Raw genomic sequence first — 27,944 nt, 5'->3', positions numbered from 1 at the left:
GTGCTATTAATAACTCTTAATCTAATAGATTTCATTTGAAGTGATTGACACAGAAGTTGATCCTACGATTAAGAAGTTTAAATTTGCTTCTACAAACAAAAGCAGACAGTTGGAATTTTTTGCTAAGGTTTTTAATCGTGGTTAAATACCGTTGGGTGTTGGTTAACCATAAGGAACTTTTTGTATTTGGCCGGGTCTATATAAATATAAAAATCGTGGCGATACAAAAACTATATTTAATGTAGCAATTGCACACTTGACTTTGATCCTACTGAATGTCTTTTCGAGCCAAATATGGTGAGCATTAGCATTCGGTTTAGTGGTAAAACAGTGCTATTATTTCCAATGAACATTATCTTAAAATAAACTCGACTCAACTCTGGTTACAGTTTGAACAAAACCCACTAAGTTTAGCTGTGGCAGTTTGATGCATTACGGGAAAGCGCCCTTTGTCACGCAGCATGAAGACGTAAACCATAACGCCTCATTACACTGCAGTAAATAAATTGTTCTTTACCAGTTCAAACCCATTTGACCCAAGCTGTACGATCTTTATGTCAACTGGTGCCAAGCGTCTGTTCGATCTGTATCTTGGAGTTGTTTTTATTTTTCTGCAGCGTTATCACACAAAAGGTAAATGCATGTACAAAAACAAATACACACATATACTGCAGTTTCCATACAAGTTTTCGAAAGAAATCAAAATGCATGCTGTAATACATGAAACAATACTTGGTCATTTTATTTTTTTCCATGTAATTGAAACGGTACGAACCGGTTAGATCGAGTCTAAAAAGCTTTTTAAGGATTTACCCAAATTATATTCATTTTGTATGTTTGTTTTTTTAATTTAGCAACGGAAAAGTGAATGACGTCTTTTACAACAGGTGTACACATTTTGGTATAACCTCGATCGGGTCAACCATACAAAAAACACGTTGTCGCGTTTTTTCTCTTTCTCTTGTGAAGCATCCAATGAAAAATATCGCCTTTTCGACAAACAAACCCATGCAAGCATTCATAAATTTGATATAAGGCGCCAACTTGTGGTCAAATTGTTAAAGCTCAGTTAAACACTGTATGGCGCGCCAGAGCGCTTTGATAAACTATTTGAACTGATAAATGCTAACATTTTAAAAACGTCCAACAGTTCAGCAGTCAATAGCAAAAACTTAATTGCACCATATTTGGAGGGAATTTTTTCATACCGTATGTAGATTTTGTAGAAATTTTGTTATGCTTTGCATGTGCAGCAGGCCAAAGTCATTTGGGCTAAAACACACCTTCAAAGCAGCATATGCATGATATGGAAGAAATAAACATTAGTCAGCAAAACATGGAAGGTTACAAGTAGCAGAAAACAGGGTTATAAAAACTTCGTACCTCCAAACATTGGATGGTTAGGTGAGCACAATGTACACGGAAAAAAGATAGAAGACATAATACGTAGACAGCACACAATACACATACCATGAGTTAGTGCAAAAATCCTACTAAGATATTGCTGAAACTTGTAAAAAACACAATTATCTGTGCACAATGTGTAATAAGATAAAAAATCTGATTAAAAATTAAATACCTAGGCACCACATTAAAAAAACACAGAATTAGCACCAATTGTTACACATATACTGTTAAGTTTCTAAAAAACAAACACTACACTACTATGAGGATTTTATCATATAGCCCCTGTACAAAAACACTTCTGACCGAAAGACACCCATGTTTGAAATGCAATATCTCGCTACACCAGTGGTTCTCAACTGTTTGTCATGGAGAAAATCTTTTTATTGTGAAAACAATTTGTTTCACTAATAAATTTGTAACACCAGTTTATATAATCAAAATTATGTCATAATAAAGGAAGTACATATGATTTATGTCAATCGCAATCCATTTTAGTTTTTCTTGCAAATTAAACTCTAAACGAGGGGTGGGCATCCTGCGGCACGCGGGCCGCTGCAGCCCTTCATTAAAGCTTGTGCGGCCTGCAGAGACCCTTGGATTTCAAAAGTACTGGCAAACGAGTCCAATTATTACATATTTTTGAGCTGATTAATGCGCCTGATGCTAGTTTTCTGCGATCTGGCAAAATGTGGCTAGAATCAAATACGAATTATACTTGTAGATGTAGTTGAGCATATTTGGTAAGAAACAAAGCAAAATCACTTTGTGTGATGAACATGTGCGGCCCTCGATCCAAATTTGACATTTATAATTGGCCCTACAGTAACAAAGGTTGCCCACCCCCTGTTCTAAACCTTAGCCTATCAATAGGTAAGGAAACATCCGAGTTGCATTAACCAGAATCACTCACAAAATGCGATGTAATTTTTTTGTTTTAACAAAAATGTATAGTTGGTCAATAAAGATCTTTAAACGTCATGTTGAGAACCACTGTCCTACTGTATGATTTTAGGTTTCACAAAGGCAAGAAATTATTAAAAAGTTAACAAATGAATATAATGCAAGTTTGGTGCAACTGACATCAGCTAAAAATGTCCTAAAGTGCTAACAATACATAGCATTGGAATGGCCTACAGTAGTCCCATCTATATAGAATTGAAATAACTTGAAATAAAATGAATAGAATTTTAGTTCCATACTTATCACATTCCGGTTTTACCAGCAGTTTTTGTAATGAGATGCCCTTTTTTCTGCTAAGCAAGTCTTTATCCCAGAACAATGCACAGCACAAAGAAACACTGCAGGAAACCTGGAACATGCCACAAGCCAGTGCAAGTAAAGCTACGGTGCTGCAGAGACATGGCAGATTTTGAAATTTGTCACTTGCCGGGGAGTTGTTACGGTCGACGTATCAATCGTAGCATTGTCATGTTTTCGTCTTCAAGCATTTTGTTTTCCTGTTTCAGTTTGTGGTTTTCTTCTTCAAGGGCATGTAAGTCCTGTGGATAAAAATATCATTTAGGAATTGAAATAAGGATTATTACTCACAGTGTTAGCATAATTTAAACATAAACTGCTCAGGCAAATCATTTGGGACTACAGTTGGCAAATTAATTGTGATCTCCCGGTAAGCTTACAACAGTACCTAATGTTCTGCAATTTGGTAAAAATATTGCAGATTCACATGAAATGCATTTAACTTTGCACACATGAGTACCTCAGTTCAACTTTACAGAAAAACTATTACCCATTATTGTTTGTAGGGTTACTTATCATTTCTGTCGCAGGGTGTAGCATTTTCACTTTGGGCATTTATTAAAAAAGGAAAGTTACCAAAAAAGTATTTTTTTACAATCATCAAAAATGTAGCTTTATAACCTACTTCAGCATGAATTTGTCAAAACAAAATCTTAAATATTGAAGGCCTTGGGTATTTCCATGAAAACATAACACTCGCACTTAACTGAAATCTGTTCGTGTGGTAGCTCACCACTCTGTGCGTTTATCTGTGTTTGCCAGACAACAATACATGGTATGGTTATGATAGCTACATTTTTCTGGGTTAACCACAAAGAACAAGAGCTTTAGCAACTCAAGTATCTACCACTTGCACAAGCTGTGTTTAACACTGGTGTTTAAGGGCTTCAACTACTTTAAAAGGGATTTTGTTTCTAGAAAGCTTGAGCAGATATTCTGTGGAACTTAGACCAACAGAAACAAGAGACTTGCAAAAATTGAAATAAAAAGTAATCATTTTAGTAAGCGAATAAGTTTAATGCTGCTTTTGTAATATTTTGTACTTGCCAGTTGTTACAAATGTCTTGTTGCTATTCTACATATTTATAAAATTATACTCTAACAAAAAATTAATATTTAACAGTTTTTATGTGTTATTTTGTTGTATTAGCCTTTTTGTAAACACATTACATTCTTTTTTTAAAAAAATCTCATTTTATGTGGGGAGATTAAACAAAATTTACAAAGCTACATCTGGCTACGTAAACATAGTTTCTATTCACAATAAATTCAGACAACAAAGAGGAACAGGTTCTTTCCAGTTATTCGATCCCAGAACACAGCTAATACAAAATGTTATATGGAACCAATAAAGCTATGCTCAATTTATTTAACCTGAGGGCTTTGCTACCTAAATTCACAAAATATGAAACTGTAGGAAAGTTTATGACTCCTAGATTTTTGATTAGCTTTGACTATACCACTGATGAACAAATTTTATAAAATGTGCAGCTGCACAGAATAATATATCTTTTGCAAAATAGAAATAGAGATTGTGGAACTTACATCATCCATGTGCTTTAATTCTTGGTGCAGTTTTGAAATAGTTGTTTCCGCAAGTTCGAGCTTTAGTCGGAGTTTCTCCATTTCGGAATTATTGTCATTGTTCTAGAAAAAGAGGGAGTCACTGTATAAGTTAATATGTCTCTAAAAACAAGCAACTATTTAACTTTCAATATTTTTGATTGGGCCTCAATGCAACTGTCATCCTTAGGCGGTAAGCCAGTATAAACGCACCGAGTTGCAGAAATTTGTCTCTGCATTAAACTAAATGTACGAGTTTACTGGCAAATTTTATAAACATTTCCACACTGGTGTTTTTGCATAGCACATACCAATGGAATCAGATAGGAAACCAGACAGTATGATTGTCAAGTTGCTTTAGGCTTACCTCTTTAAAGCGACTGTTGCGCATTCGAGATGAGCTCAAATGGGGAATAACCACAGAAGTTGGTGTTTCATATGATCCATTGGTTTCTGGGTTTGGACTTGGGGCGGTAACTTCTGTTTTCTTTGGAGTTACTCTGTAGAATTTAAAATAACTTTTATAAAATGGTATAATGTACAGTACAGAATAAAACACATCCTGTTACTACTTAAACAGTCAAAGTAGTTCTAACTACAGTAACCATGTTTTATGTTGAATATTGCAGAGTTTACCCAACACAATGAAAATTGTACTAGAGCAGCAATGATTCTAGATTACAATCAACACATTTTGTTCTTTATAAGATATGAGCGTAGTATCCAAATATTATTGTTTTTTTAATCAAAAAGGCTTTACTATTGTGTACAATATCATACAACAAAAGAAAACTTTTTCGTGGCAGACTTAGTTCTGGCAATTCTAGTTTGGTGAACAGCATTTACATTTACATGTCTCCAAGTAAATTAAAGTAATGTTAACAGTTTTGGATTCTACTGTTCAGTAAAAACCTTTAACTTGTTACCTGGATACAGAGCAGAAGCCTTGAACAGGTGATAATTCATTGTTCTGTGTGTTTAGATCTGTCTCAGTCTGCAAATCAGCCTCATCGTTGCCCTGTAAAGAATGTCAACAGCAATAAATCTAATGTCCAATGTGCTGTAATTTGTTCATCTGACACTAACCACACAAGTGTGACAAATTTACCACATTGTCTGGCTACTGGTAAACATTTCAACAGCGCAGTATTTTTCTAACCTAGGCCTTTCGTATCTTTATACATAACCAGACACAGTCCAATCTAATATGTGGATTTGTACCCCAATCAACATTTGTATTTATTTAAACATTTCCAAAGTACATCAATATGTGCAGTTTCATAAATGTGCTATGACAAGAATACCCCTACATTCACCACAAAAAAAATCAGGTTTTGTTTGTTTTCAAAGCCAAACTTACAAACAAATGTCAAAAAGGGGTCTGTTTTAAACATAATCCTGAACAGTAAAACATAGAAGCTACTGTATTGCTTTAAACAATGTTGGAAGCTATTTGCACATAAAACTAGCAAACATAAAATGCTGATGGTAATTTTACTGTTTTTTTTTCCTTTTAACTTTACTGGTTTTGCACCAACATGAAATCACATTTATATTTCTGACTAACAGAAGTTTGATTCATGCAACAAAATTGCCTTTGTAATTTCATCTATTCATGTTACGTAAAAACGTGAAACACAGATGCTCTTTCAGTTTTATCTGCCTTGCCACCAATCACCACAAATGCAAGTTTGTTGTTTCACTCCAAATGGACCATAACCTACAACTAAAGTTACAATGTGCCAGAAGCTATGTTTACATGTCAAAGCAAAACCAAAGCCATGTCAGCATGAACTGAGTGTCTGCCAAACCGCAAGTCTGTAGTCATAAGCATCATGTAGTATAAGGTGTCAGCTGTATGAGGGTTTGGTTACCCAGTACTGCTAACAGCACATTGAGTGACCTATTGGCTTTACACATTACGCAATGAATGAGTCAAGTGCCTGTGCAGCAATGGTGCAACATTTGTTTTAAATCTTGTTATGCAATAAAGTACAAATAAAACCTAAATAGAGCATTGTTTTGCACAAGTCCTTGCAAAAGCTTTTCTCTAAAATTAAGACAATTTTAGTGGTCCGGAGAGTTAACTAAAACAGGTTAATATATAAACTAGCAGTATCAAATGCGCAAATAATATGATAAATCCAGAGAAAAGTCCCTGAAGGGACCAATTTGGTTTGACACATGACATTAGCATAACATAGTTTGCAATTTTAGACTTTAATGTCAAGATGAATATCGGCACTTTATCCATAATTGTAATTGTAGGGTATGGAAATTTCTTGAAGTGGAATTTGAAACCATTATTGGCCTGGTGATTGTATAATGAAATAAACCTTATTGAAACAGTGTTGTTATGTTGTATGTGAAATGCTAATTTGTTTTTTTTAACCATAACAAAAACAACTAATGAATGAGGTAAAAGTCATTAAACAAACTGGTAAAAAAATTAGAAAAATAATAATTTTGTCTCCAATTACAAAATACTAAAAGCACGAGAAAACTTACATTTTTATCTTTCTTGTCTCCTTTGTTTTCCTCTTCATTGTCAATGTCTTTTAAGTTCACAACGCCAGTGCTTCTCCGTTTCTGACGTAACATCCTTTTTTCACGTTGCTGCTTGCCCCGCCTGGCACTGGGCCCCACTTTCTTTTGTGGTGATGTCGGGCTGTCATCAACATCCTCCGAGCCCGGTACCTGCAGGGTTTGTGTGGGTGTGGCAGGGGCATGGTTCATTTTTATGTCTCCGTTTTGAATAGTCTTTGTGTTAGTTGTTGTTACTTTCTCTGTAATTAAAGTGCTCAAATATTTTTTGCAGTAATATTTACAAAATGAACATTAAGTTTAATCAGCATTTCTTGACCTATTTTGTAACATTTCACTATTGGCCGATTTCCCAGACAAAATTTGCCTTCAATTCCGATACTGTAAAAATTTTGCATGCCTAAATCCATTCCCAAACTACGACAAATTCACCCATTGAATAAATATCATAATCTTGATTGAGATTCTTTAATGGGAAAAATTACATTTCACCTAATTTTAACCTTGAGTGTCCAAAATAGTTTTAAAGGGTGTTTTTCACAAAGCAGGAACCTTTTTTTAGTAAGATTGCATCACTGTAATGCCGTTTTGTTCTTAAATAGTAGCTATTAGATTGTTTGATTTTACTGTGTACTGGTGCATCTTGAGTGTCTTGTAACTTCCTAATTTCACACAGGAATGACAAGCTTAAACAAATAAAACAAACACAACACGGCATTTCAAACACACCACAAGGTAAAAAATTGCAAACAAATAGTTTAATTGTCTGATAGCCCACACTTGTGCAATAAATTAACTGGTTATATGTGTGCATTAACAGCTCTGCAATAACATAATGCCCTGAAGCTCTTGAAACGCCAATCAAGCATCAAAACTATGTCAGTTAATTATCAATTAGTGCAGGCTTAAGTGTCAACAAATTATGCCCTGATGCAAGCAAGTGAAAAAGTCATATGTCATACATAACTGTTCACAACTTGACAAAGTTTTTACTCTTATATCGGTAACATAGCACCCTGTCCAATTGATTAGCTTTTAAATTTACATGCATTCATAAAAAAAACTGGACATTAACTTCTAGACCTACCGGAATTGTTTTTGCGTTCAAAATTTGCAGCCATAGTTTCAATCAAAGTAGATTTGCGGCGTGGTGCTGGGCTTTTGCTTCCTGTAAATTGCCAAAATTACATACAAACAAAATCAAATAGCATGCAAGATCAGTGCTATTGATTTAGCATTATGTGTAACAACATGCACACTGTCTTAATTTGAAACAACATGCACACTTGTATACCATGTACAACTCTAACATGATACATTCAAAATAAATTTAAATTTTTTCTTCCCTTTGACTCAATAAACAACATTGTGTTTGTGTGTTTTTTAAGCCAGTTGTTATAAACATGCTCAAAATGAGTGAAAGAAATTAATAAAACGAGCTTACAGCAGACCTGATAATTTTCGAGGTTTCTGCACTTCAAAGGTGCTGGAGGATTTTGTATTGACTTCATTATCATGATTGCTGTTGTTGTTGTTGTTATTGACATTTGAGTTTACATCAACATCTATACAGCAGCAATTGTTACAACAACAAAAAATGTTTATCATCGGAAAGACCTCAAACACAAAAGTAGGCAGGGTTTCTTCACATATTAATTTCCCAAATTTCAACCAAAGGATGCTGCAATTACCCAGATTTCAAAATATAAATGACTTTTGCATGAAGGATCACACCTTATCATACTGTGAATTATGTTTTTTTCATTTGATTTCGGCTCTGTATTTTGATTTGTCAATGAAACAACACAGGAAAAAAACAATCAAACCGTTTTTAAATTGAGCCCCAAAGTAGCAGAATTTTTTTACCGTAAGATTTTTGAGCATCAACAACATAAATTACTCATACAGCTTAAAATGACACAATCTGAATTTGCATTAAAAAGGGGAACAAAAAAATCTACATTTAAATGCATACACATGAGTATAAAACGAACCATTTTCTCTTGATCTTGCACCCCGGGTTCGACGTGATGATCTTGGCCTTTCTTCTTCATTGGGAATTACATTTCTTGCATAGAAAGACATATTTTAACTCTTTCAAAACAAAAACATTCACACGAATTGTAGCTGCCTTTATTACACGATGCTTTCTGGTGTTGACTTGCAGTTTTACAGCATCACGCTTTTGTTCTACAGTTTATTTTGTATGATGTTAGTTGCTACTAAACATGTGGAAAAAATGATAGTACGTTCTTAATGCAATATAATTACTTACAATACAGCAATAAAAGAGCCTAAGTGGTGCATTTTTTTCTAAACTTAACCTCGTCTGTCTTCATAAAATTTGTTGTTCACACAAACAAACCAGGTTTATATAATCCGGAGCAAAACAAGCTTACTGAATTTTCTCCAGTTGAGTCATATGCATTGATTCATCATTGGTTAATACAGACAGTACTTTGATTCAGTGGAAAGTGCGACTGAATGTAAAACAAAATCACATTGCTATAAAGGACGATAAGTGACGGTAATATATTATGCACATAATACAAAAGTACAAAAAAGTTGATTTGTTAATCTTTGTATTTGCTTAAAGAAACCACCTCAAAAAGTTGTATTTAAAAATTGCTCCAGTACAATATAATTGCAAATAGTTTTAACTGGGCGCTTTTTAAAATTGCCTCAAAATTTCAAATACCAACCCTAACAAAATATTAAATTTGTTTCATGCTCCACTGGTTTTGATTCGGCAAAAAGTCAAAACAAAATACACGTGCGTTTTTAGTTTCCCATATTGTAACGATTGCTTCATGTTGTAAGTTATTATTGTATTTTGTTTGATTAAAGAGCCGTAGAATGAAACTAAGAGGTCCTCCGGAGATAACTATTCCCGCAGGTATTTTGTTATTTTGTTATTTTTTTGAATAATGCAGCATTATGAACTGAAAATTACTTCTTGTTATCTTTACGCACGTTTGTTTCAATAAAGATAAACAGTCCGTACAAATTATTTCACCATAATATTAGGCAATATATTTTGCACGTGGGACAGATGTCAAAGGCTTTTGATTTCATTTTGTTTTTGTCTCAGCCTTCTTTCATCAGTTAAACTCAGAGAATGTATCACTGCATCACCGCATCAAATTGGCCAGATGTTTATGGATTCAAAAGGATGCAATGCCAAGAAAGGAGCAGTCTATTGTAAACTGGTTAACTTCGGTTATAGCAGAGAAAAATACACAGAGGTAAAGTGCACACACATTATGATTTCTGAATACTTGCACCTAATATTTTAGTGGTTTGGGAAACAAATTGTAGGTGTACAATAGAGTTCCTTCTCTTTCATAAACAAAAATCAAAAACGGCACCTCTTATTACATGTATTTTTCGTTTCAACTCTCCCCTAGAGCGCACTGGGCACATTACGTTTATCTTTTGCTCCCAAGCAGCGATTTTTAACATGCGTTGCCACTAAACTTTAACCTTTCCCAGGCAGTAGTCACGCCTGGTTGCGTTAGATTTACAACAGTCGCTTCGTTTCTTGCTGGTTTGCTAGGGAATCACTAATTGTGATCGCTACTAGTAGCGAAAAAGTGTATAATCGGAAACTTTTTGTTTGTTTTTGTTAGAAAATCAGCTTAAATAAAAATTTCGAGACTGGAGATTCTCGAGAAATGAATTTTTTATTTATCGTTTCTCGAGAAACGAAAAAGTTAAGAAATAGAGAAACCCTAGTGTGCAACTGTGCAATAAAAATTTCCCAAAAATGTTGGTTTACAGCATTTTAGGCATTTTACTCCCCTAATTATCAGTACTCTTCCTTTTGGGAAACAGAACTGTAATATTGCAAGTAAAAAATGTTTTTGTTGTCGCTGAATTTAAATTTGTTTAGTGAATCAAGTCTTGAATTCGCATGGAAGACATTGCAAGAATTATTGATCAGCAAGCAGCTATATGACTTTTTTTCTGAACAACCACATGATATTGTCATTAAAGATGCGTTTACAAAGGTGAATGTTTATCATTAGTGACAAAAGAGAGCATGTTTTGAAACTTTAATACAATTCTAGAATAAAAGGTACAAACGAATCGTCGGGGTAAATGACAAAAAATAATAGTCCTTGCATGTGCAGGTATATCTGGAAGATGTGAAGTCTCTGCAAAAGTTCGATAGTCAAACAACTGTCTTGTTGGAAGTGGGATCAGCGTTAATGAGAAATGATCGCATTTCTTCAGATTTAAACCGGAAGTTTTCTACTTTTCTGGAGTTTGCCTCAGTGTGGTTGACTGCAATTAACAAGTAAGTTCTGTTTTTAGGAACTCAGAGTTAAACTTAGTAGGCATTTAATAATCTTCAAAGTCAAAATTAGGCACTAGAAAGTTGCAGTTAGTGAATTTGTTTTGTGTTTGCAAAAGCTAGACTCTAGAAACAATAATGGTCACATACAGATTATTTAACTTGTACCCAGTTTGCCATCTTTTTTTAATTACCGTATTTTACGGACCATAAGGCGCAACTTAAATCCTTTTTTTCCTCATAAATTGATTGTGCGCCTTATAAGCCGGTGCGCCTAATGTATGGATCAAGTAGTGCTTTATTGCCTACACTCCAACCAGTACCGATACTATTATACGGTAACCATGCTTTATATGGTAACCGATACCCCTAAAATACGTTGCGTTCTATAGCCCGGTGCGCCTTATGTATGAACAAAAAACTAATCAAAGCAATTTATTGACAGTGCGCCTTATAATCGGGTGCGCTTTATGGTCCATAAAATACGGTATCTGGAATCACTGTTGTTAAGTGACTATGACTCATGTGCAATCAAATAGCTTGTGGAATAAATTTTCTAAAACTAAACACAAAAAACTTGTTTCTAGCTTGTCTAAAAATTGTATTTTGGATAAGAGTACAGTAAACACCACCAATCAGTTTGTTGAAGCAATTTTACTCCAAGTGAAAGAAAAATTCGGTCACCACAACAATCCAAAAAAGGTATACTTCGGTTTTGTTTTGCTACAGGTTCTGTGCGAAAATATAGAGCTACTTTGCAGGCATTGGCAATCTTCCTGGAGCAACTATATCAACCCTGCATCAAACATCTAGTGATGGCATTAGAAAAAAAATATAGTGAATTTGGATCTCAGACTAGTTTGTTCAAAGCTCTAAAATCGCTTCTAAAGGACTTATTATTTTCTAGGTAAACATACTTTTTTAAACAAACAAACAAACAAAAAACGTTTGACAGAAAGGACAAACCTTAACTTTATTCGTGTGCAGAAAACTTATAGATGTTTTTGAGAACTATTGCAACAATGCTGAAAGTATAAAAGGGATGCAGCTCAAGGAAGGAAAACAAATTGGCATCATTGACCAGTTTTTGAAGAAAACAGCAGAAACCCTAGTAGTGTTAAATGTAAGTGTACTTTTATGATTGTATAGGTAAATATGCATTAAGTCAAAAAGCGTTCCACTTTCTCTTTAAAAATATTACATTCCGCATTAGAAAGTATATATTCTTTAAATCTTGTTTTTTCGTACTCTGCCAGACCGACAAATTCGGCAAAGTTTTGTTTTTTTCAGCCTGATATTATTTACATATACATGTTGATTACTGCTAAATAACATCAAGTGAAATCACCATCTGCCCAATAGTGATACAAATCAGTGAAAACAGTTTGTTTGATAAACTATGTTCGTGTGTAGGCACTGGGTGTTTGAAAAGCATTAGATAAAAAACACTGTGACATCATTTTTCCTGATGTAATGTCAGTTAGGTAATCAAGTGTGTTCATTATAATGTTATAAATAGTGGACACATTAATATATAAGTAGCCAAAACTAAGCAGTTGTTATAAACCACCATGTAACTTCACCGTCACTCAGTGGATGATTTTGCCACTGTAAAGTACAATAGTATCTGGCATACCAGATGTAAGTTTCTTCGGATAAGGTGAAGTTTTGGACAAAGAGATTCTGGATTATCCATAGTTTACTAAATTTTTGCAATTTTTTGTTGTGGATTATGTTTAAGCCTAGTAACAGCCAATTTTTGTTATGTTTGTTAATGTCAAAAATTGGATATTGCCTCATCCAACCTTATGTTTCTCTGTAGGGTGAGGGGGATTGGATCGCAATTCTTTATGAACTGTTTCTCACTTCATATAGCAAGGGCAGTGGAAAGATGAAATTTCATTTCTTTATGCAACTTGTCAAGTTGATGTCTGGATCTGATGAGCAATATAGTGGGAAGAATATTTCTGTCTTGGCCAACATGATAATGGTAAAATGAATTAGTGTAGTTTGTAATTGAAAAGAGTGAAATCTTTGACAAATTAATTTCTTTTTGTATGCAGTTCAAAATCTTTGTACTTGAATCAAAAGAACACAAATCATTTCAAAACGACTAAATCGTATTTGAGTTTTCAATAATTGCCATTTGCCAAAACTGGAAAATGGCGTGTTTTAATTCATTGTGCTGTGATTCATGTAATATAAAATTACCGAAATAAAATCTAATAATCAACTAATTTTTATCACAGTGTAATGTTCAACATAATCTGTACCAACCAACTGTTGACAGTGAATCAGCGACGATGCAGAAAAAGCATTACACTGGGTTACTCAAACAGCTGCTGCAAAGTTCAATCAGGTGTTAATATTGAAAAACTAATCTTGTCTTTTTTCACAAGAATATTTTTCCAGGGAGTAAAAATTAATTGTTTATTCCAGGAATAAATCTTTACAAAAAAATAAGATTTTGTTTCTGTTTTTCAAACATTGATTTTAAGTTAAAATCAAATGAGACTTTTTCTGTCTTTATCTGTAACATGTTTATTTTTAGGCCTAGTCAAGAATGGGCTGAATGCATAAGCGGTTTTGCAGAAATTGATCACATCATTATTGAATCAAAACTTGAGGACATTTTTACAAAATTACTGCCACATGACAGCGAAAACTCAGACTGGCTATCAAACTTTTTCACCAAACTTATCAACAATTTTACACAAATTAGAAAGGTACTGACACTTTTTTGCGGATTTTTTCTGCTTACTTTACCAGGATTTTGTGCACTGGCTTTTAGGGATAGGCCAAAACTGCAAGTGTTCTGTTTGCTCAAGCACGCTTGGGTGCATTATGACATCACAAACATCCCCTATCTATGCAAGTTTTGGCATTACAAGGTCGCTTACATCACCAGTGGTGTATTAAAGTTTTACAGGTCCAAGAAGTAAAGGTTTTTTTCAATCATAACACATTTAAATAAACTGTCATTTTTGTTCCTGTGTACCCTTTCAAAAAAGTATTTGTATTGTAGTATGAATATGCAAATTTGGTGCTCGGGTCAGTTTGTACAACTGCTCGGCCGAGCACCGAGCATCAAATACAGCGATGCTCGGTACCGTACTTGGGTTCTGGCTCGGCTCTGCCCATCCCTACTGCCTTTATCATATTTATCTAGTAGTAGCTTAGGGGAATTTTATAATATGAGTAAAATGATGTAGGAAATGTAGACCTGATTTTCTTTGTGTTAGTAATATTGTGTTTTACAGCCTTTGGAATTGGTACAATGTTTCCTACAAGCAATTAGCAAGTTTGAAGAAAATAGCATCTGTGAGGATTCCACTATTCATGTGTTTGCATCGGCCCTACAGTTACAATGTATCTCAACCTGCCCTCACAACACAGCTTTGGACATCTGGCAACACATTCAGAGTTGCTTAAAAGTGCATAGAGACACAGAGGTATAACACAAATTAAACATTGTAATATGCAATAGGCAACAACCTGTGTATATAACCTCTTTCCTATAATTAAATACTTACTGTGAGAACAAACCCATTAGGAGTTAGGACTAAGGTATAATCTCAGTCATGCACTTCAAAGTTAATCTTCAAACTAATTTCCCTGTCATGAACTTTAACTATGCATAAGCACAGAACACAACAAACTTTTTTGTCATAAAAGCTGTAGTTAGTTTAAATTCTTTTTTGGAAATGGTATGTTGGGGCAGTACCTAATGGTAGCAATCAATAATGCTGAAATAAAACTTTTTAGTATGGTTCATCTTAAATGTATTTTAGTATGGTTCATCTTAAATGTGTGATACAACCAGCAATGCCTGATAAGGCCCTGGAAATTGTTACAAAATTCTTACATTTAATTGTTTTCTACACAGACCCAAGAAACCTTGTCATCTGCTGTGATTGTAAATGGTAGAAAGCACAAGTCTGGAAAAGAAGAAAATGTAATCCAACCTAAAAAGTTAAATCTGAACATAGAAAACACTCAATTACCACACATGACCTGTATTCTTGTGTCGGTAATGGAAGAATGCAATGTGCTTGACATGAAAGATCAGGTAACAATACTAAAATTGCTTCTTCATAGTTCATAAAGTAACGTAACTCACATGGTTTAAAGGCATATAACCCATCATTTTGCACAGGTTTATTAGTACCTTTAAATCTTTTGTTATTTTTTTGGCACCTTGTGCATGCTTTATATAATAACTCTGTTTGTGCTTTATGCCTTATGTAATTGTAACCGAGCCAATGTATTGCAGTCAGCCTAAGATATTTTACTGAATTAGAAAACAAATTTATTTAGGGTGAAGGTATTATTGAATTAAATTATTTTATCATCTTTTTAGGCAGCAATTAAGCAACGACTCGGCAGTCTTTTACAAGATCAGACTGAGGTTATTTCTCACTGGATGAACAAAGTTGCTGGTACCTATGATGACCACACCATGCTAGCTTTAATCAAACTTCTAACAGTTCATGATAATATGCTGCATTTGTTAAGAAGATATTCAATACTGGAAGGTAAATGGCTAAAAATCCTTCTAGCATTGCAAAAGGGGTACATTTTTGTGTTATCTGATAGCTTACATTATATGGATGGGCGAAAACTACAAATGTGTTTGGTTGAGCCGCAAGCAACTCGTGCTAGTGCTTGATGCAATGTGATGCACAAACATTCATGTTAGTTTTATAGCTTTCCTAGGCCCCTTACATCACCAGTGGTATATTAAGTTCTGCAATCCCTAGAAGTTTGTGTTTTTCCACCATCTAATGCATTCTTGAATACCCTTTTAGACACTGGTTTTGTATGCTAGCAGGGCATTAATGTGCAAATTTAATTCTCAGGTCAGTTTGTGCAACTACTCTGCCGAGCATCAAAAAATGCGATGCTTGATAACGAGTACTTGGATTCTGGCATAGCAACACCTTTTCTGTAATATCCATAGGACAACAACAATTGTTAAAAAATCAGCAATATAATGATTCCTTATGTCTGTAATCAGTTATCATAAACAATACCTTTTATTTAATATCCATAAGACAACAACAATTGTTAAAAATCTGCAATATAATGATTTCTAATGTCTGTAATCAGAACTTCTGTTTGTAGATATCTCATGGTCGGTTGACAGCTGTGACCATTGGGCAACCCTGCTCAATCTGTGCGACACCAACCAAATTTCATCGCAAACGGAGATTGAATTTCATAAGTGGCAGTGTTCACTTCTACACTGGTTCTCACGGCAACAATGCGATTCAGATGATTTAGAAATTATAACTCTTGAGGTAGATATATGGTAAATACTGATTGAAAGCACATCATTTAATTTTAGGCCCATGTAATTTTCATTTTATGTTTATACTTTAAAAGGATGGAATGGAACGGTCTGCTGACGACATAGCACTGAAATTTCTCTCAAGATTTTCTTTACATATGCCAAAAAGTGAATCAAACTGTGGAAAAGAGACTTGTACAGACAATGGTATTGAAACTCTCTTGATTTTGGGATACTTTTTACTTTAGTGGCCAGATGCTTTTATCTGCTATGGTATCAAACTAGGGATGTGCCAAAACTGCAAATATTCTGTTTGGTCGAGCACCGAGCATCTCACTTTAATGCTCGGTGCTCGGCCGAGCACGCTCGGTGCATTATGACGTCACAAAAAATCCCCTTTCTACGTTTTAGCTCTACAAGGTCTCTTACGTCACCAGCTGTGTTTTATTAAGCTGACATGCCCTTTAAGTACGCGTTTTCCCACTATCTAATACATTTGATAAACCATTCGTTTTTGTTCATAGACACCCTTTAGAACACTAGTTTCATATGTTAGCAGGGCATGAATATGCAAATTTAACGCTCGGGTCAGTTTTTGCAACTGCTCGGCCGAACACCGAGCATTAAAAACAGCGATGTTCGGTACCGAGTACTCGGGTTCTGGCTCGGCTCGGCTCGGCCCATCCCTAGTATCAAACAGCATGGTAACTTCTTCTTTATGGGTCATAATTGTTGTGATACCAATGTACTTGGTATTACCTAGCACACTGGATACCTCTTCTTTCGACAGAAAAATGTTTTATGTCATGCAGATAAGCTTCAATTATCACTGCTTGAACTTCTCAAAGACAACATCCACATATTTGCACATATGCCAAAAACACACCAGACAATGTCCAAGCTGATTTTGTCATCACTAATTTCATGCAAGGTTTGTTTGATCAGGATGTCATGAGCATTTGCTGAAACCCTGGACAAAATAGCATGTCACTTTTAATGCATATCTATGCAATTATATTTCTTATTAGACTTGTGAACAGATAAAGATTTCAAGTTTAAAGAGCTCTTCTGGCAAATGTAATTTTATTCCGACGTTTCAACAGCCTATACAGGTCGTCTTCATCAGGGTAAATAACACTGAATGCGACTAGTACAGTGGTTGCGTTGTGACGTGCTTGCGTTCCATCTTTTTTTCCTTTGTTTATCGTGCACTGTACTAGTCGCATTTAGTGTTATTTACCCTAATGAAGACGACCTGTATAGGCTGTTGAAACGTCGGAATAAAATTACATTTGCCAGAAGAACTCTTTAAACTTGATACTATGCCTGGCAGCAACAGTTTATATAGATAAAGATTTGTCTTTTTAGTAAACTTTGTGCACCTTTTTAAAATGTAATGATTCAAACCAATTTAAAGGCATTAAACCAGTTTTTTTATTTGGATCGTTTCCTTGTATCAAAAAACGTTTTGAACAAAATGTTTAAATACAGGTGAATCTATTTTCAACTTCTGCACAATGTTTCGGTACAATTGAAGAAATATTAAAGAGCGAAGCATTTTTAGAGTGTCAGCCATTACACAGTTCTATTCTGAAGGAAATCATCGAAATATTTTTAATTCAGTATCAAGGTAATTGTCTCAAATGTTGGGGACAGTTTGAATTTGTTAAGTGTGCGATAGTGTTTTAATGTCAGAGTTCTATTCTTACACTTTTTTACTTGTTAAAAATGTGTCAAAAAAATGTTGACCTTGCTTTTCTATGAGCTATTTTTTACCAATATGCAAATGTTTTCTTGTGTTATTTTTAGATGTTAAGGGGGTGAGTGTGGCAATAAAAACAAGTACTGAAATCAATGAAACTGAATTAGATGTCAACATGCTTTGTCCTTTGATAAACAAATTATTCTCTGACAAACTGTGGAAAAAGAAACACAAGGTTGTGGGAAAGTCTGTAATTAGGACAATTGCCTAACGTTTTTGAAACCAGTTTTCAAATACAAAATAAAACTTGAACGTTTAAATGATGCTAACATGTTATAAGACCCTTTAAGCAGAAATTGTTTATAGCTGTTTTCTAATTTGTTCTTCATTGACTAGACATTTATTGTTTGTACATTTCTTTTACAGAACAATCCAAATATACTAGAAAGAATGTTTCAAATATCTAAAGTTATCTCATATCTTCCTGAAATTCCTGTGGACCATCAGCCTGCTGTTTTAACAATAATGCTCACAATTGTTGCTTGCATGAAATCCACACCGAAGCCATTTATTTCCCCCTTACAAAACATTAATTACTTTGTGATAACTATGATAGACAACATTCTTGGTGAGCAGTCCATTTTTTCTGTAATTGAATAATGTAATTGATTAAAATAGATTTGTTACTGTTACCATACAAATCAGTGGTTCTTAAACAGTCCAAGCATGCAAAAAATGCACATTGACAAACAAAAGTTGTAAAAAAATGTTTTTTACAACCAATAACAAATATATAACCTTTCAACCCTGTCTTACATGTCAGCATTTCTTAAAAAGGTCCCACAACAAGAGCACTTGGTGAATATTTCATAACACACTTGGAAATCTCATGTGGCACATGGTTTGAGAATCACTAATTTAGATACATATCATTTAAAATATCAAGAAAAACAATATAATCCTCAGCAAAACACAACAACATTTAGGAAAGTGGCCTTGGTTGGCAACTCCATTGCATAAATTATATTTTGGTTATGAGCTTTTGTATCTGTGGTGTAACCTTTGTTAGTAAAACACTTTCCACAGTCATCTGTTGTTTCCACTGACTTTTGTAGTCTGCTTTTCACCTCATATCAAAATTTGACCATTTCTTTTTTCAGCACTGAATCATAAACTTACATCCTTGCTTCCATTGGAACAATTTCTCGGTTTTCTTGTACAAATCTACATCAGGTAGTTTGATTTTGTTTGTTTGACTAAGTTTGTGTCCCAATGTCAGTTTTTTTGCTTTTAGTGTTTGTGATAAATGGAGACCTGTAGTCAAACGATTGCTGGTGTTATTAGTTAACACAGCCTGCAAAGATGAATTAAAAGGGGAGATGTTTTTGACACAGGTATGTTCTAAATTATGAGTTAAGGTTAGTGTTACTCATTTTCTCCTTGAATAATGTGGTCAAATGTACATTATATAAATTCTGAAATATTATCATCAACCTTATTTTTTCGGTAGTTTCACATAATTCAGTTTGATGTATTTTCTTGTTCATTTTCAACCTCATATGTGCTTATACATTACATTTTATTGATAAGAATAATTGATATGTGCTGTTTTTCTGACAGCAATACTGACACTGTGTAGTTATGTGGGTAAAACCCTGGATGGTTTAAGGCTGAGAGTTCAAACCTCACCAATAATTTTGCCTCTCTTGCTGTTTTAAAATACCTAGATGTTCCCCTGTTGGATAAAGAATGACCTTTATGGAGACCAAACCAAATCTTTTGTATGCGCTAGGGTTGGGCCAAAACGGCAAATGTTCTGTTTGGTTGAGCACCGAGCATTTCACGTTAATGTTTGGTGCTTGGCCAAGCACCCTCGTTACATTGTGACATCACAAACATCACAAAATTTCCCTATTCTGCACTGGTTTTGTCCATATGTCACCAGCAATGTATTAAGCTGTACAGACCATAGAAGTACGCATTTTCCACCTAATAATGCAGTTAAAAAGCAGTCAATTTTGTTCTGCACCGAGCATCTAAAACACCAATGCTCTGTACCCAGTACTCAGGTTCTGGCTCGGCTTGGCCCATCCCTAGTATGCGCTGAATATACGGATTTTAATGTGTAATGGGTATTTTTGTTTTTAGCTGTCAAACATTCAAGAATCTGACATGACAGTGAAGTTGCTGTTATTTGAAATCATGCTGTGCACACTTTCAACTAAGATTTTGAACATTTTGGGAATCTTGAATCTTCCAGTTGCGGAAAGTATGTTTTCCAATTTTCACCCAACGAAAGAAGTTTCACTGAACAGAGTGAATATAAGGAAGGCAATGTTTCAATCACAGGATGAAATGGGGCATAAAAAAACTAATGAACAACTTAGAATCACAGTTGGATTGCTAGAAAAATATCTGAGAGGTACTAAACTGGCCACATTTCATACTTCATATTTTTCATAACTTAAACCATGAGTATAAAATTATTGGTTAGTGTTTAAAACTAATTGTTAACACTAGGACAGGGTAAGAACTTTTAACCTTGCACAAGACAGTTGACGTTGATTTAAAAATTAATAACTTTCAAAGTTATACAGTACATACAGGGGCGTATCCAGAAATTTTTAAAGGGGGGGGTCCAACAATTTTTTTGGGGGAAATCCCTAATGACGTCATTATGACGTCACACGTCGTTCAAAACGACGCGTTATGCGACAAAGCACTTTTTCCAAAATTGGCGGTTTCTCTACCCATCTAATTGACAGGAAGAACAGGTAATTTTAGCGAAAGCTTTTTAGTTTTCTGATTTCGCCGCTGCTATCTAGCTTACTCAGCCAAACTGCAGCTGCAAAATAAGCGTGACTGTCAGGTAATCAAAATCGTTGCTTAAAAAAACAGGGTCCAATTTCTACAGAACTAAATCTCTTGCTGAAGCGGTAATCCTACTGTTAAGTTGCGCAAAGTCACGAATGCGCTAAAGGTGGTAACTGTAGAAGGCATAAATTGTGCCAGGCAAGTAACAAATTACCCTAATAACATAACTCGATTTACATCGATCTACTGTTTTTGACAAACTATTACGTGTTTGGCGGATCAAAGCAACACAACATTACACGTTTTTAACCCTTTTACATTGTTCAAATGCAAAAACAGTTTGATATGTTGCACTTAGTGCAGTTACCACTTAGCAAGAAACTGCTACCAGCGTCCTAGCCGGAACGTAACTTTTCGATGGGTCCGGACCCCCAAAACCCCCCCCTTGGATACGCCACTGAGTACATATATAACCACACACTGAACCGATAATCCTTGTCAGGGAATTAAATATTTTGTTTACAATGCACTTAGGTCCTCGCATGTTCGGTCAAGCATGATTTTTGGTGTTCGACCTAACAGAAAATTTTCAGTTTTGGCCCATCCCTATTAGTTTGTGTTTATTTCTATAAGCAATCTTCTTCAACTGTAAATCATGGTGTTTGTTTAAAATATTATTTTACTTTCTACAGGTTTTGAAGAAAATATTCGCAACTCAATGCAAGACTCTACCTTTCCAGTTTTACTTTCATACTTTACACTGAAACAAGTTGGAAGCAATAAGTTTGAAACCAAATTAAAAGAAGCTTTGCATTCTAACCAAACATTTGACCTTTGCAAAATAAATGACAATGAAAGGTTTGTTTTGGACAAACATTTACTGGTTTATTATGGGTCCCCTTCCCTGAATGGGACACATATTATTTTTGTCCGTATTTTTTTGCCGTCTAACACTGTCAGTCAGATAGAAGTCCCAAGGGAGTAACTCACTGGTTTATGATTAATGCAGTTTAATACAGAGCGGGAGGGCTCAGCTTGACACTGTAGTATTGGTGATTAGAAATCAGCTGTTTTTGCGCAGCAATGTCATGTCATTTTATTAAGTTATCACATGTGTGATTTGCATGATTTAAACTCTATTAACATGCTTCGATTTCTTATATGTCAAGCAAATGCCTTTTTAATTTATGTTGTCTGTAATACAACTGTTAAGGCTTTCTAGGAAAACGTGTGTTTAAAAACTGACCTTGGATGACAATATCAAGAGATTAAATTGAAAGTATTTTTTCCAGTCTTTTTTACTGTTTTGTATTTATATGACGCCAAAAGAATGCATACAAAACTTTTTTTAAAGTTGGGTTAATGCTTTCTAATAATTCATCCTTAAGAATCTTAAAATAACCACAACATTTAATTACTGTAAATCCACACAAACACACGTGTGGGGACCCATTCAGTTTGTTTGCAAAAAAAATCGTATGTGTAGATCAAATGATGTGCATAGTATATTGGTAAATAGGATATATATAGAATATATAAAATGGAAGTATATTAGAAAGCCACCTTTCTAGTTTTTGGTATTTAAATCAAAATTTTTGTTTTTAGCTTAAAGTTTCTTCTTTTGAGGTCAGAAATTCTTTTGTTTCAAGCCCATAAAATTGAGGTAAGGTTCTACAAAAACAGATAAGAAATATTGCTTCTAAGTAATTAAGCAATATATGCAAATGCAACATGTTGATAAACAACATATTTAATTATAAAGAAGGAAAAAAAGCTTAATCACTACACTATGTGTAACGTAACATATTTTATTATGCAGACTGCAGACAATTCCTGGTTTTCCTATATGAATTTTGCGATGAACTTGTATGCATCACCAGTTGCTAAATCATTGAAAGAAATGAGATTGATTGTGGACAGAATAATTCTTGTACATATGCAACTAGCTCCAATGGAAACTCACATAAAAAGTGGGCTGTATTCTTGTTTTTATGTTACTAGTTCATTGTTTTATCTTACTTGTAACTCCAATTTGTTTTTAGGCTTTTTAACAGAAAACCGAAAATCTTTGCAAAGTTTACCACAAGCTTCAACCATTGATTCCCAAATGTCATTTGTTACATTTCTTACAACACTGTATGATCCAAGATCAAAAAAGTTCCAGACTTTTGGAAAATCTGCTACAGGTAACTAAACATAAGTTTCTATTATAAGAGATCAGTTCATGACACCCATATAAGTTTTGTCCTTTTAGTACCACCTATGTTTCATCATTTTGTTGTGCATTTGTTTAGTTTCAAAGTTTGGTTGATTAGGTCTTTCCCATTGCAACATCTTTAAATCTAATTTTGGTTACTTTTTTGAGTTGATGTTATTGACATTACTTTAGTTCTCTGATTAAGTTTCAAAAGGTTTCTACCTCTTTGCCAGACCTATATTTTATTTGTTCGTTTGGTTTCAAAAGGTTAGCAATGCTTATTATTTTCTGAGAGTGCACAAGTTTTGCCTACAGTTTAACCATTATTGAAAAATTGTGTATTAAATGCCCAGTAATATTTACAGCTCATTTTAAAACATGCTCAAGCACCCTTTGACCAAATAGTACAATTATTCCATCACATGTTTTTAATCATATTACTTTAAATACAATTCTTTGTTTGCATAATCAGACGAAGATAAAGAAGGTGAAGAAAGCAATCTGGTTCAGGTAAAATATGTTCGAGATGTGTTTGATTCTTCCGTTGGTATACTTGGTGAATTGCTGGAACCTGGCAATGCTAAAATAACACCGGAACAAACCAGTGATATCCTTTGCATACTGAAAACTGTCACCAAAATCCTTAATCTTGGCGCGGTAAGTGCAACTACACTAATTGCTATTGAAGTTTTCAAACACTTGACCGGTTGACATTGATAAAACTCAGCAATACCTAATTGCAATGACATGGCATAGTTGTGCACTGGGAAATTTCAATTAGGACACTTGCACACCATAAACAATTTGAGAATTGTGGAATTGAAACAAGAAATTGTAATCAGTCTTGATCAGAAAAAGTGTTGTAAAGCCACAATTGTTTGTATATCTACAGTGGTAATTATGGGCCCCCTTCTATGAAGGGGACACATATTGTTTTTGTCCGTATTCTTTTTTTCTTTTTTCTGTCTAACGCTGGTTTGTTATACGCGTTTGGTCAAGAAAGAGTACTTTAAATTTATTCAAATTTGGACAAATGTTAGTTATTAATCCAAATATGATCCTCCTGAAGTTTGACCCCGAATGACCCAGCGGTTCACCCGCAGGCCCCCAAAACGTATTTTTAAAAAAAAGGCTGTACTGACTAAAGTACAGCATCTCTGAGTGAAATTCTTTGTTGTTTGGTGCAATATAAGATATTTCAAAGAATTTTGTAACTTTTTATAGGATTCACCCATTTTACCCCTTAAACCCCAACATAATAAGTTTTAAGCCAAAAATACAAGCCCTAATGTGCTGAAATGTTAAACAATTGTTTGCAGTAGGTCATTCGTTCAGTATTTAAAATTTTGCCTTAATCGGCCAAATAGTTACTTTTACAGCCCATAATATGTGTACACTGTCAGTCAGATAGAAGTCTCAACTCTCAAGGGAGTAATTTACTTGTTTGCGATAAGGGCGGGTGAATGCAGCGGGAGTGCTCAGCTTGACGTCCGGACGGAAGACAGTCGTGTCAGTGATTAGAAATCAGCTGTTTTTGCGCAGCTATGCTATGTCGTTTTATTAAGTATCAAGCACATTTTCAGTTGTGGAAAATTGTGTTTAAAAACTGACCTTGAACGACAATATCAAGGTCAAAGCATGAGATTAAATTAAAAGTATTTTTCCCGTTCTTATTTACTGTTTTTTTGTAATTACATGACAATAATGGTGCAAAAAGAATACGGACAAAACTTTTAAAGCTGGGTTATTGCTAAAGTTGGTTAAGTTTTTTCTTAAGAATCTAAAAATAACCAGGACGTTAAAACTGCACAAACGCACGTGTGGGGACCCATTAGTTTTTGCTTGCAAAAACAATCATATATGTAGATGAAATGATGTGTATAGTAAATTGGTAAATATCGTATAGAATATATAAAATGGAAGTATATCAGAAAGCCACCTTTCTAGTTGGCTTGGCTGTTGTCAAAACATATCAATATTTTGTGCTTATTTGTTGCAGACCATCATTCATTCAAGACTAGTCGCTCTTGTGTTTCATGCTTTGGCACGTGTCCAGCTGAGCAACACCAGCTATAACTCGTTTTTGCTTTTTGAGGCAACATATGAAGCCTTAAACGCTGTCGTGCTCCACCACAAGGTGGCGATAGTCAGTATTGTACCGTTGGTGTTGTCTGTCTGCAGCAAGCTTCTCAACTTTACACTGTTGGTTGGAAGGTACAAACATTTTACAAGACTTTTTTCACTTTTACGAATTTGGATATGAAGTGAAAAATTAGATGCGGTGGTTTCAGACATTTTTGCAAGACCAGTCGTTTCAGTTGTTTATTTTTGTCCTTATCTTGAAGCTGCCTACGTGTTAAGCGAATTCTAACGTTTCTGTCGTAATTGCAATTTGCAAGTAATTTTATTAGTGCACATGGGTGCTTACAGAAATTATGGCATGTAAGTTGCATACTTACAGTACAATTGTATTGCCTGAAACATTCTATAATGGAAAACAATCCCTATCCGTAGTCATTTCCATCACGCACGCATAATTTAATTTGATGTCTAATTTTGTCAGTTCGGAAAGCATCAAACGGCAGGGAAAGAAAAGTCCGCTTGTATAAACATTAACTGACTTTATCTTCTTCTATTATTTAGGGCAGAATCATTTTCGTGGGAATCCAAGTGCCCCCTCTAAAAATGTAATTGCTTTGTTTGTTCTAACAGCCGTTAGCGTCTGGTGGTGTGTCTGAGATCACTTCTATTTACATACAGAAGTGTTTCTTAATAATATACCCTGCAACAGAATTTTTCGGGCTGGGCTCGGGTTCGGGCTTGTTTTTATTTTTTTTAAAAACGGGATTGTTTTGGGCCTGACTTTGCACTCTGTGTTAGTATTTAAAATATATATATATATATATATATTTAACTAGCTAAGTGCTGGACCTGACCTAATGTCAAACAGCTTTAAAACGCCTTGTTTAAGACCGATTGTCTGTAGTGTTGGTTATCTTGGTCTTTTCTGTGGTTTTAATGTACACGCCTATCAATCAAATTTTCGGGCCTAAACGGGCTTCTCAAAAACGATTCGGGTTCGGGCCGTGTTCCGGGCTCAAACTTACGGGTCGGGTTCCGGGCTCAAACTTTCGGATTCGGGCCGGGTTCGGGCTCCAGCTTCAGGCCCGTTTACAACTCTGCTCTGCAAACTCAAAATTTTACTCCGGGCAAACAAACACCTGCAACTTTTTATTACAGACAAGACAACACAGCCGGCGACCAATCAGCGCTGGACAGGTCACTAGAATGTACACGACTCTTGGATCGTCTCTTTCAGTTTATTGCATCTGATTATGGTTCCTACTTTAAAAGAGTTGCGTGTGGTTTTATTGTGTTGTTGCATTTTGTAAAAAACTACATGGTAACCTAACTTATTTTCCGCTTCAGTGCGTTCCCTACACAGTCGCCGAATTCGTCACCGGATTGTCACGTGACACAGTGCATCCAAGCGTAAAAGTAAGATTTAGCTGAGTTTCATTCTTTCACACAATTGGTAAAATATTAAGCAATTGTTTATCGACTTTTTAATGATTGTTAAACCATAAAAATGTTAAACCACAAAACAGCAAGCTTTGGAGACCGGCTTAGTTCAGTATCACGCCTTCAATAGGTCTGGTATGCTATGATTTATGGTAAGTAAGCCGCTGGTCTGCATGGACGCTTCAGGGCTGATCTCAGTACGGAAGTATGTTCATCTTAACTTAATAAAACAGTAAGATTATTTTTCAGAAATCACTTCAGAATGCAATGTATCACCTGATGTCGCTGTGCGATGACTACAGCATCGCCATGTTGCGCTCCACATTGCCACCTGGTGTCCGCGACGTTTTTCGTCATTTTCACACCGATTTTGAAAAATATTTCAAATACAGTGGCAAGGTGTAAGTTAAATTCCATTCGTAGAGGGTAAGTTTCTCAATTGCTTCGGTGAACACTTGGAACTTTTTCAAATCAAACCGTGAATGATATGTGGAGATCTGCATTTTCGAAACCTGTGGAAATTCTCGAAGTGTGTTGTGGTTTATAAAACTGAATAAAAACGTCTATGCAAAAACCAAATGACGCACTGCAATAAAAATTGTCTCACGGATATCAATTTTTAACCAGCAATGCAATGGTTAAATTGTCTGATGTGACATAACATGTCAAACGGCGGGTTAAGCTTGCAATGTTGAGGCGACGACATTTTCTTTCTTTGTTTATTTTTTAGTGTTATGGAGCTAAAGTTCTGAAACGTTGTTTGAGCGCCTTTACAAATTAGTCACACCCGTTACGTAATGCCAAAACAATAACTGCAAGTTGTGCAAAATGAAGTAAAAGAGGTCAAGACAGGCAAATTAAATGCTATTGCTGCAAAATTTTCGCGTGCAAACCCCAAAACTTGGCGTGCAAAAATTTGTTTTAAAAAAAAATCGCGCCTGCAGCTGCCACACTCTACAGACTGGGCGGGGGCTAAGCCGGCGTGTAGTTTTTTACGGCATCCTTAAGCTCCGACTGTAGCCTGCACAATGCCTTATGTCATTTTGCAGTTTTTGTCACGCGGTGTAAGTCTTGGGTGATGGAGCCAAAAAAGTTTGCAACAAAGAAAAATTTTGCACTGAAAAATAAATGTTTGCAAATTGTTTTGCTGATGGTTGTCATGACAATATGACGCACTTTGCCAAAAGAAAGACAAAACTTAGCAACATTTGTGTTCTGCTTGAAGACTGTAAGCGACTGATCTGTTTGTGTTATTTGACAAACACGAAGTGATGCCATGGCAATAAAAGTTTCTTTCACGATTTACGGCCACGTGGTGGCTACTTGAAAGCCGACGTGTGTAGCGTTGTCA

General features: G+C 35.0%; 2 protein-coding genes across 4 annotated transcripts; one reads left to right on the top strand and one right to left on the bottom strand.

Annotated features, from left to right (window-relative positions):
* Window positions 1-587: 587 nt before the first annotated feature.
* LOC145238625 (uncharacterized) lies at window positions 588-9,028 on the bottom strand. Of its 3 annotated transcripts, XM_080101853.1 has the most exons (8): window positions 8,766-9,028; window positions 8,223-8,336; window positions 7,859-7,939; window positions 6,736-7,013; window positions 5,154-5,245; window positions 4,595-4,727; window positions 4,210-4,311; window positions 588-2,906 (listed from the first exon to the last, which is right to left on the bottom strand). In XM_080101853.1, exons 1-8 carry the CDS (start codon window positions 8,854-8,856, stop codon window positions 2,805-2,807), a joined length of 993 nt encoding a protein of 330 aa, XP_079957979.1. In that variant the 5' UTR covers window positions 8,857-9,028; the 3' UTR covers window positions 588-2,804. The 3 variants fall into 3 exon arrangements, with proteins under 3 accessions (XP_079957979.1, XP_079957980.1, XP_079957981.1); XM_080101854.1 differs by lacking the exon at window positions 7,859-7,939; XM_080101855.1 differs by lacking the exon at window positions 8,223-8,336.
* Window positions 9,029-9,531: 503 nt separating this feature from the next.
* On the top strand, window positions 9,532-27,172 carry LOC145238781 (uncharacterized). Its single transcript, XM_080102045.1, has 31 exons — window positions 9,532-9,667; window positions 9,863-10,016; window positions 10,664-10,781; window positions 10,905-11,071; window positions 11,656-11,770; window positions 11,830-11,975; window positions 12,056-12,191; window positions 12,891-13,058; window positions 13,318-13,427; window positions 13,620-13,794; window positions 14,329-14,520; window positions 14,955-15,137; window positions 15,429-15,603; window positions 16,193-16,368; window positions 16,454-16,565; window positions 17,171-17,289; window positions 17,850-17,988; window positions 18,168-18,295; window positions 18,487-18,688; window positions 19,221-19,293; window positions 19,355-19,454; window positions 20,209-20,482; window positions 21,567-21,732; window positions 22,480-22,537; window positions 22,694-22,844; window positions 22,917-23,060; window positions 23,544-23,728; window positions 25,071-25,285; window positions 26,312-26,426; window positions 26,501-26,569; window positions 26,843-27,172. The coding sequence occupies exons 1-31, from the start codon at window positions 9,628-9,630 to the stop codon at window positions 26,996-26,998; spliced, it is 4,461 nt and encodes a 1,486-aa protein (XP_079958171.1). The 5' UTR covers window positions 9,532-9,627; the 3' UTR covers window positions 26,999-27,172.
* The last annotated feature ends 772 nt before the right edge of the window (window positions 27,173-27,944 follow it).

Source organism: Phallusia mammillata, chromosome 7, assembly GCF_965637545.1.
Source record: "Phallusia mammillata chromosome 7, kaPhaMamm4.hap1.1, whole genome shotgun sequence".
Classification (NCBI taxonomy): Eukaryota; Metazoa; Chordata; class Ascidiacea; order Phlebobranchia; family Ascidiidae; genus Phallusia; species Phallusia mammillata.
This window is presented reverse-complemented; position numbering and strand designations above follow the sequence as displayed.

Excerpts from the sequence above, each read along its gene's own strand:
- LOC145238781 (XM_080102045.1), top strand. The coding sequence starts at position 9,628 with ATGAAACTAAGAGGTCCTCCGGAGATAACTATTCCCGCAG. Across the intron at positions 13,795-14,328 it reads ATTTTACACAAATTAGAAAG|CCTTTGGAATTGGTACAATG; the intron begins GTACTGACACTT and ends TGTGTTTTACAG. Across the intron at positions 22,845-22,916 it reads AATGGAAACTCACATAAAAA|GCTTTTTAACAGAAAACCGA; the intron begins GTGGGCTGTATT and ends ATTTGTTTTTAG.
- LOC145238625 (XM_080101853.1), bottom strand. The coding sequence starts at position 8,856 with ATGTCTTTCTATGCAAGAAATGTAATTCCCAATGAAGAAGAAAGGCCA. Across the intron at positions 4,312-4,594 it reads GCAACAGTCGCTTTAAAGAG|AACAATGACAATAATTCCGA; the intron begins GTAAGCCTAAAG and ends CTCTTTTTCTAG. Across the intron at positions 2,907-4,209 it reads AATTAAAGCACATGGATGAT|GACTTACATGCCCTTGAAGA; the intron begins GTAAGTTCCACA and ends TTTTATCCACAG.